At 41.4% G+C, this 10,821-nt stretch overlaps 1 protein-coding gene across 1 annotated transcript; it reads right to left on the bottom strand.

The window, feature by feature from the left end:
• Positions 1-1,172: 1,172 nt before the first annotated feature.
• LOC307130293 (olfactory receptor 7C1-like) lies at positions 1,173-5,861 on the bottom strand (the record flags this gene model as incomplete). The annotated part of the gene is made up of 3 exons (XM_079823262.1): positions 1,173-1,233; positions 5,293-5,389; positions 5,687-5,861. 3 exons carry the CDS (start codon positions 5,859-5,861, stop codon positions 1,173-1,175), a joined length of 333 nt encoding a protein of 110 aa, XP_079679388.1.
• Positions 5,862-10,821: the final 4,960 nt, after the last annotated feature.

Raw genomic sequence — 10,821 nt, 5'->3', positions numbered from 1 at the left:
CAGTACCTAATTCTACTCGTTACAAGGTGAGCAACTGTATGGATGCATTCATTGACAGAAAACTGATCATCGTTATATAGCTCAACAGTCTTTTTGTTTAAATCTCTGTGGAGGCTATAGGCCTCACTCCTATACTCATCTAAAATGTGAATATAAATGGCTCCTACAATCTTGTTTTCTTAAATTTACAGTGAGTACCATGCGTTTCCTGTCGTTGCATATTACATTATAAATGTGCCTTTTTTCCATAAATACTGGTTGCGTCTCGCTCAGCAAAAACAGACCATATATAGTAGTAATTGTGTGCTTTCGTCTTCGTGTCACTCCAGTAAATGTCTCTACCTGTGTTTTATTAGCTACTGTGATATCTGGGTGCCTCTATTTTCAGAGCTACAGAATAGTGTTCGTCTCACTTGGATTTTCTGTGCTAGGGCACCCCTGGTTAAGATTATGAATAAAACAGAACTTGTATTCTCGCTAAACCTCACAATACCATATTTCGGTTAGATCAAAGGTTTGTATACACAAGGTTCAACTTGTTATTCGACAGCAGCACTAATTTAATTTCGTTCTCAATCCAACCCGGTTTACATAAGGATTTCATCCCGTAGGCTATAGCAATTGAAATCGCAGAATGGGAACAAAATTCAAATTATTTATGAATACGGTAAGTGAGCAGAGTGCGCTCCCTTTATAAACGCATGGCAACTGTCAAATGCTTCAGTCCAGCTAAACTCATACACTGTTAAACAAAAACTGTTAGTCTAATCTGACTACACTGCACCATGAATCTATTGTGTGTTCCCCTCTTCGTTGGTTGAATGTATTCACTAGAAAGCTGAATTTAGCAGTGATCAAGCGCTTAACCACTTGATCTTGATTGTGTGTATTCTGTGTTACGTAAACTTCTTCAATTGGGTATTGCATTCAAGTGCTCAACAGTCATGTCTGTGATTGGCTATGCTCAACACTGCAAAACGTGCCGTAAATGCCAGCCTTAAACAGTCTTTAGAGTCTAACGCAAATATGCAGGGGAGTGTTTTAAAACTGCTGCCTATCAGCTGGTACCGAATATGGCATTGACTATTTACACGCAGTCTCCACGTGCTTATTGATTTCCGGGCCACACCGCAAATGACAAGGGCCCTCTCGCAGGGAGCCTTTTCTCCTCACTAAAGCGGCTGGCACACATTGTGCGACTCTATAATAGTCATCTTATTGTTGCTTTTCAGACTGTATGAACAAGAACACATTAGAGTAAATTATCAAAAAAAAAAACATTTTATCCTTCTGCAAGGGCATTGGCTGAGGTTTCTTAATCGTTTTTGTCCTATGTATTTTGATTATTTATTTTACTTATTTGTCATGCTGTTCTGGTTTGTCCTCTTTTAGGGGTTCTCTTGGCAAGGTCTGATGGTTAGATGGAGTTATATTGGCAAAGTTCTATCAAGCAGTGAGTGGGAGTCACTCCCAATGGTTTAGAATAAATGCCTAAATACAGATGCTAAGAACCACTGTTCTTCAACTCATCGATGCGTAGGACATTATTTTGGATTGGTGCTGCTACGAGTCAGCATCCTCTATTAAGGTGCTGTGTACATTGTTATTCTCAGCATCCTAGTTACAAGCAAGATCTGACTCAATAACTCCAATGCTCAGCAACTTTCAAGTTGTAATATTCATGCAAATACTGGTGGTGGTATGTTTTTCTCATTCTTTACTATTCATCGATCCTGTTTGCGTTAGTCTCAATAGCTTTCATGAAATTGTCTGTGGTCTAATGTGGTCTCTGTCCAGGTATGTGGCCTTTGTCTCCATGTGGCCTACCGTGGCTTCATCTGTGTGGCCTTCGTCTCCATGTAAAAGAAAATATCTAAAAGCACATCCCTGCACCTCTAATCATTCTGCACTTTTCATACTCTCCAACGAGTCTCCCATATCAAAACGGTGGTTTAAAACTCACCTAGTGACAGTCTACAGAACTGCAGACCATCTCATCAGTATACCAGAATTGTGCTGCTACAATGGCAGCTGTAAGTGGGTTTCCATGATGGTCAAGATGGTCATCTTCAGCATTCGAATCCTATATAAAATGCAATGATCAAACCATCAGGTATGCTCCGTAACTCTCTCGTAATTCCAAAGGTACTTTCCTAATTCAAACTACTGGTGGTGGTGGCGGCTTTCATTTGCTTCAAAATTAATTGTCTATGTCCATATCTACCCCACTCAGAGCTAAGCGATCTCTAATTCCACGACCATAGGTTACCTCGGCATCTCACCTTGCATCTCAGACTTACGTGACTTTTATATTGAACATCAGTAATATATTATATTATACATTACATCCTTTACAGGTAATACTAAGATGACCTATGTGTCTTAACAAGCATCAGGTAAGTTTACAGAATATAATTTAACTCCTAAAACTTAAATCTTATGTGGTAAGTATGCTATCTACACAAATTTCTGGTTATGGTGGCAGTTCCTATATCTATTTTTTTCTAGATTTATATGGCTCACTTTTCCATTTCTATCGAGGCCAACTCATGCACCCTCACTGTCTTCTCACTATGGGCTATCGCAGCCTTTACTCGACCTATGCGGCCTTCCCTGCACTGGCTTATTGGAGCCTCATTCTCAGCCAATGCGGCTTTTTGTACTCCGGCCTATAGAGGCAGTATACACGGCCTAACGTGGCAGTCCATTCAGCCAACGTGGCTTTCGTACTCCGGCCTATCGAGGCAGTTTACACGGCCTAACGTGGCAGTTCATACAGCCTGAGTGGCTTTTCGTTCTCTGGCCTATCGAGGCAGTTTACACGGCCTAACGTGGCAATCTTCAAGGCTCCCGGCTTTCTCGAATCCCAGCCTATCGTGGCAGTTCTTCACGGCCTTCGTGGCTTCCTTCCTATACTTGGGCTATAGCCTAACAGATCCTCCTTTTATTGAATTAACAACTATGTCAATATCCATATCTATTGCATGTACAATATCATAATCTAATAATATCATCTATTTTCTTCGTAAATGTATTTCAGGTACTTCATCCAAAGAATCTTCTAATGGGTGGGTATCTTTTGATTTATCAGTTCTTTTGGGGGTAGGTTCCGCTCCTGCCTTCATCTTCAGGCAGGAACTGCAAGCATCCGTTACCCTCCGGATTCGGACTATGGACGGGGCCTACGCCAAAGAACTGTATAATTTCATGGTTACACTTTATTTTGATGGTCCCTTTTGAACATTCCGTTGACTATATGTAGCGTTGCACCTACATGTCTGCTAACTCTCAATAGAATATTAGTAATGTATTAGTAGACTGGTAGGGTTAGGGTTAGAATAAGTTGACATGTAGTTGCAAAGTTACTTATAGTCAGTGTAATGTCTGTTGGAGGACCATCACAATAAAGAGTCAGCAGATATTAAGCAGACGGTCTACTAATACTCTAGTGAGAGTTAGTTGACATGTAGTAGCAAAGTTACTTATAGTCAACAGAATGTTCAAAAGGGACCATCAAAATAGTGTTACCAATTTCATCTATGATACTCATTGTAAACAACTGTAATTAAATCTTAGTCAAATGTTATTTTCGCCTCCTGAGTCTTTCGGGTAGAACTCATCTCACTGTGAAAATGTTGAAAGATGTGTGGTCACGCGGTCCGAACAAAGCTTCTAGTGTGTGCATTCGGATAATTATAATGCTGAAAATCAGTTGAAACTGCCCTTATATCTGTGGTCTTGCACTATTTTAAAATCAGTTAAGAGAGCCAGGCCTAAGAAAGACATCCTAAGAAAGAATTTTCAGGATTGCAAACCTCTGATATAATAGACTAGTGCATGTGTTCACCAAACCAATGCCCACTAGTGGCAATCCATCAGAAAGGTTTTGAAACTGAGCCTGCATCCCAATTTGCGTATTATCCAGACTAAATAGTAGGATTAATGTGTCCCAAATCATAGTATGTTGAAACATGTATGCAAAAGATATCCCAATTGACTATTTTCTGTGTATTTCTGCAAATACATGCACATTTTAATGGTTACTATTGCCCAAAACCCACTGCACAGTGGGTAGGAACTACAAACATTGTGAGAAAAGTAGAACATCACAAATGTTATATACTTAAATGCTGTATGCGATACTCACACTCAAAAGTATGAACATTTTCTTCACAAAAAGAATACATTTAGGGCACAGAATAAGTAGGGCATATAACTATTCGTAATGGGTTTCATGAAGCAGTCGTGAAGCAGAGGATTACAGAGAATATATATATATATATATATATATATATATATATATATATATATATATATATATATATATATATATATATATATATATATATATATATATATATATATATATATATATATATATTGCAAGAGAAGGGCTCAAAGATTAAAGTGGATTTTGTTGTTTTTATGGACATTTGAAGAAATTTGAATTTTATCAATTTACAATAGGCCTATGTATCAACAATAACATAGTAGGCCTATAACAACAACCCAGTGTAGGATCGGCTCTTTTCGAGCATCTCATAATGATGCCCGTGTTATCAAGTGTTATCTCAAAAAGACACACAGACTTAGAATTAGAAGTTTTTATTTTAGAAAAAGTCCATGGGTATTCCTATTACAACATTAAAGCAATTATCCATTGACAACATTAAAGATATCTTGAACATTTTCTAGAACATGTTTCAGAAATTATTAATTGTACTTAAACATATAAAGTTTGTGGTTTAAAAAAACTGATCATTCAATTGACAAGCAATACGTTTATAGTTTGCAAATGCTTATACTACAAAACAATATAAAACAGTTACACAATAATAGCATTCTGTTAGGCATCTATGTAGACAAGCCATTGGTTCAGATTTGTGTAAAAAAAAAAAAAAAAGACAGATAAAACTTTTTTTGACAACTGAAGGGCAGTAGGTAATTATACAGTTAGTTATACTGCATTTGTCTGCACACTTTTGAGCAAAGTATATAAACCTCAAAACTGCTCAGCAACCCTCACTCTGTAAAAATAACAAAATCCTTACGCTGCATGTACATTAAGGTTCAGGTAATAGCAGAAAACTGTACGTTATTTCTTATTTGTGTTAGCATTTTCAAATAAGTTCATACTAAGTTTCCTCAGCCATAGAGAACTTGTTCCACAGATTCCGGAGTCTGCCTTAAGTGTAACGTACAACATTTCTTTTAATTATGGCCTCCCTTATTTTTTGAGTTTTCACTCCATACATGATCGGATTTATAATAGGGGACAGAATGAGAACATACAATGACAGTATGACACGAAAAGTGTAAGGCACATGACGCATATTGAATCGACTTTGGAACAATTCAAAGGAACTACCAATTACAAAGTTTAGTAATGCTATTAAGTGTGGGACACATGTGCTGAATTTAACTCGGCCTCCTTTTGACAACCTCAAGCAGATAAAGATAATCCTTACATAAGTGTAGCAAATTATAACAACCAGCAGGGTGGTAAGGAACATCATAATTACACCATATATATTATTACTTAAAGTGTCAGAGCACGCTAGCTGCACCACAGAAAAATTATCACAGTAGACTTTTTCAATAATTGCTCCACAAATGTTAAGATTCGCTGTAATTGAGATAGTGATGGTTGATCGCACAAAAGGCAAAAGCCAAGAAAATGCAACACCTATAACAACTTTTTTAGGTGTGATTATTTTTTCATATTCTAAAGGATAGCATATAGCTATGTATCGATCATAAGCCATAACCGTTAAGTTTGTTAGGTCACAGCCCCCATAGGTAAATATACTAAAGATTTGAACAAGGCAAGCAAGCCATGTTATTTGATAATTTTCTGTCATCATTTTAGTCAAAATAAAAGGTGTAACAGCAGATCCGCCATATAAATTAATACATGCCAAGTTGCAAATGAAGATGTACATGGGTTTATGTAGCCCTCTTTCAACACATATTATATAGATGAGTACACTGTTAGAAATGATCATGACTGGGTATAGTAAAGAGAGTACAACCACAAAAATATATCTCTGGTCATATATTCCTCTGTATCCATCCAGTAAGAAAGAAATATTTTTCATGACAGCTTGATTTCCTAGAAAAAAAAAAGGATGAGAAGGAAGCTTAGAGAAAAGTTGAGTTATTGAAAATCTGGTCTGTCCATCTCACTCTTTACACAAAATGTCAACTTGCATGTCAATACAATACAGTGTATACAATAAATATATACAATTAATAAATAAAAAATATAACTTAAAACATATATTGCTTCAAATGTGAAATAAAAAAAGCTGGCTTATGATTCAAGTAACATATTGCCAATATTGCTAATATTTATTTAAAAAATCATTGAATGTACCTTGCAATTTTTGTGTATTTGTATATTTTCTCTGTATATGCAGAATGATTGCATGCAACAAGAAACAGTTATATTTATACTCTGGCAACTGGGGTGAAAAAATATTATGCAAATCTGTGATGACTAGTGCTTTCAGTCATGTAATGCCTCTCTTGTCCCTAGTTGATTTAGTTGCATCATAAAATTTGCTCTCCTCATCAACTCATTCCAATCATTAAGAGAAATAAGCTTTGTCAAAAGTGTGGGAGGTTTTGCTGAATGCTTTGAATAAAGGGAAAACATTAACAAAAAGCAACAATAAAAATATGGGGTAAACTGTAGGAGAGAAAGAAAAAACATTTGTTAGCTCAGGGTGTACTCACACTAGGCGATCCGAACCGTGTCCGAGCATGTTTGACCCCCAAAGTCTGGTTCGTTTGACTAGTGTGATCACTCCCATTTATGTTAATGTGTTGACAGCAGTGATCCCACTGACACTAATTCTTTATTCATATGCAATAATTCTAAAAATATGTTTGAGTTTTACTAAAGAAGCAAAACAAAAGGCTCTAAGCCCCTGTGCCCTGTATTTAACTTTTCTTTGAGCTGCTTCTTTGAAACAATCCAAAGCAGGTTTGATAATATCAGAACGCCAGCTTTGTTATGTATAATTATTTCAGTCTATTTCTTGATGCTTTAGCCAGTGCTAAATAAACAAAACATATCATTTCTCTGTTTTAATGAACGACTCGGTAACGTATGTAACCCTCGTTCCCTGAAGGAGGGAATGGAGACGTTACGTCAGTGACTGACGGAATGGGGGTTTTGCTTAGAAGCCTATCACCTTCGAGTTCTACAAAACGAGCCAATGGCAAAACAATGCCATGGGTCTGCGGAATTTGCATAGCGCAACTCTGCCCCACCTCAAGGGTATATAAGGAGCTGTGTGTGCAATCTCGCATTATGTTATCTGCTGAGGAGCCGAGGCTGGGCGTCCCGGCCGTACCAGCAGTACAGCGGTCGTGGCATGAGTACGTAACATCTCTGTTCCCTCCTTCAGGGAACGAGGGTTACATACGTAACTCTGCGTCAGTGACTGACTGAATGGGGGTCCTAATCTAATCTTGCCACAACGGCTGTCTTCCAGCGTCCTGCGCTGACCTGAGCTCCCTGCCATGAGACTAGCACGAACGAAGGGCTAGGCTCAGCGCCGAATACCAAGGTACACTGGGAAGCATATCCCACATGGAAATATGCAACACAATGCCTTCCCGCAGGGAGGACTTAAGGATACACTTATGACCCTAGTACGGGATGCATATGGAACACTCTGAGGTATCCAGCCCACAGGGTGGAATGTTTCAACCCCAGGCAAGGTGTCTTGCTTAAAGGATGACACATGCTCGGAGGACACTTACTGTGGAAATACACATGTGGGGGTTGCCCAGAGGGGGAACCGTGCACATGGAGGCACCTAGCCTAACACGAGGGCTGACCGAGTTGGCATGCACTCGGGTGTCAGCATCAACAGTGCTGGAGGAACTCAGGGCTTAAATGAGAAACTCACCTGAGTAAAATAGAGCACGCATTCAGTCCGTGGAAGGGAATGGCGTAGCAAGCGATGACACCTAGCCAGTCCTACTTACTGGCCACTGTGAGCGAGTACACAAGAGGACACTGGCTCTACACAGAGATTGTAGAATCTCGCAAATATGTTAGGTGTTGCCCAGCCTGCAGCTCTACAAATGTCTGTTAATGCGGAAGCGATGGTAGCCACCACCTGAGGTGGTAGGGTACTCAAACCTGCCACGTCCCATCCAGGAGCCACATGTGGAGGTTCCAAAGATCTGGACGCTCGTGCCAAAGGGTGCCCCGTCCCTGAGAAAGGAGGTCCTTCCTCAGAGGAATCGACCAGGGAGGGGCTATCGCAAGGAGTATGAGTTCGGAGAACCAGGTCTGGCCGGGCCAATACGGGTCGACCAAAAGGACCTGCTCCTTGTCCTCCCTAATCTTGCACAGTGTCTGACCAAGAAGGCTCAATGGGGAAAAGCATACTTGCGTAGGCCCCGCGGCCAGCTGTGCACCAGTGCGTCCGTGCCAAGGGTTCCCTCGGTCAGGGAGTAAAACAGGCGGCAATGGGAAGAGTCGTGGGTGGCAAACAGGTCTACCTGTGCGTCGCCGAACTGTTCCCAAATCAGCTGGACCGTCAGGGGATGGAGTCTCCATTCCCCCGGAAGTGGCTGGAGCCGAGATAGCTCGTCGGCTGCACAGTTCAAGTCTCCCAGGATGTGACCTAAGATGCTTCTTACTCCATAAGAGGAAGTGGCGGGCAAGTTGCGACATCCGGCGGGAGCGTAGCCCCCCGGTGGTTGATGTACGCTTCTGTGGCCGTATTGTCTGAGCGGACTAGAATGTGTTGACCCTTTAGCAACGCTCGGAAGGGGTGCAGGGTGAACCAAACCACTAGCAACTCGAGGCAATTGACATGCAGGCGGCGCTGGGGTCCTGTCCAGGAGCCCGCGGCAGCATGTCCATTGCACATGGCACCCCAGCCCATGGGGGCGGCATCTGTCGATACAACACTATGCCTGGAAACTCGTTCTAAGGGAAAACAGGCCCATAGAAAACTGAGGTTCGACCACGGGGTGAGGGTCTGAAGGCAGGCCCGAGTGACTGGGACCCGGAGGGTGCCTCTGTGCCATGCCCACCTTGGGACTTGATCGCAAAAGCCAGTGCTGAAGCGGTCTCATATGAAGCAATCCGAGCGGCGTGACCGTGGCTGCGGATGGCATATGCCCCAGGAGCCTCTGAAATAACTTCAGGGGGACCGCACTCTTGCTCTTGACTTGGCGGAGGCAAGTCAGCAGTGACTGTGTGCGCTCGCTCGAAAGCTGCGCGTACATGGTGACCACGTCGATCTCCATACAGAGAAAAGAGATCCTCTGCACTGGGGAGAGTTTGATCTTTTCCCAGTTGACCCGAAGGCTCAGACGGGCTAAATGGTGGAGTACCAAGTCTCTGTGTTCACACACCTGCTCTCAAGAGTGACTCAGGATCAGCCAGTCGTTGAGGTAGTTCAGGATGCGAACCCCATGTTGCCTGAGTGGCACAAGGGCTGCCTCGACAATCTTCGTTAGCGGGCTGCGGGGCTGGAGTGGACTGGGGTGCCTTCCTACGACATCCTCCACAGTGCGGCCCAGGTGAAGGCTGCTGCTGGGGCCGGGCGGGAGGGGCGGGAGCCTTAGGAGGGCGCCCTCGGCAGCGAGCAGGCTGAGGCAACTGTGCCGGCGGCTGGGTGAGGGCAGCAGCTGGCCGCCGGGGCAGTATGTCCTTGACCATTAAATGCATATCTCGGGTCTTTAGCGACCCGAGACGTCATTCACTACCCTCCTCCTCATTAATTTTTTAAAGTTAGACATCAACCTTCTTAGTGTTCCTCGATCAATCCATTTTAAGGCGAGACACGGCAGGTGAAAACATCGTTTTTTCATGCAGTGGTCAATTTTGAGATTTTGGGCCAGTTTGCTCCCTTAACATGTAAGCTTTCATGTCAAAATAAAAAAAATGTCAACATTACACATTAAGGTGGTTATTTCATTATATTTTGTCACCGTGCGCCTTTAGATTTCTACCCGAAATCATCAAACGTTATTCTAGCGCGATCTCTCGTGCCGTATCCATTCACAGAAACATGTAATGCTTGGTATCATTATAAAGCTCTCAGTCTCACACACAGCGCTGTCTAATCCAAATATGGACATTTCCTTTGTAGAACTAACCAACCGCGAAAGTTTGCAGCCAAAAACCACATCTGATTCGTCATGTGAATTTCTCACGCGCTGCCGATTCCTTGTGTATTCTCTGCCTGAGAGAAAGTGCAGACAACGCTGAAATCGGCTCATAAACGCTCACAGAAAAGACCAAGTAGCAAGAGCTAGTAAAAAGAAAGTAAACAACAACAGATTAGACGACGAAACCCCGTCAGAATTAGATTCAAATAGTTATAGATGGACCAATACGACAAACATCTGTTCATCTGCAGTTTTTGTGACTGGTGTTTGTTAAGGTAGTTCTCTTAAGGTAGTTCTCTAATAGCTATTGCTATTCATAATTTATTCATTTATCAATTTCCACCTGTTTTAAATATTATACACTACTGATATTAATTAACTGAATATATATTTTGTTTGTAGGTTGGGGGTTTTATAGAAATGTATGCAGTTATACAGTATAAAACTTTAAAGGCCGTTTTCTCAAAATGAGTTTTTTCTCACACTCAGAGTCAGATATATCCACTTCAGTAGCACCTACAAACACCAACTTTTGCAGTCTTATACTGAACTATATTCTGAAGGCTTTTACAGAGGGATTTGTTGATATATCATTCCTATCCTGAGTTATAGGTCCTTTAACTCCAAAAAACATGGCGAAAATTGATTTTTTAAGGCTATTGTCAGTATTCTCTA

This window comes from Gobio gobio (genome assembly GCF_949357685.1).
Source record: "Gobio gobio genome assembly, chromosome: 8".
Classification (NCBI taxonomy): Eukaryota; Metazoa; Chordata; class Actinopteri; order Cypriniformes; family Gobionidae; genus Gobio; species Gobio gobio.
Note: the sequence above shows the minus strand (reverse complement) of the source record. Positions and strands in the feature narration are given on the sequence as shown.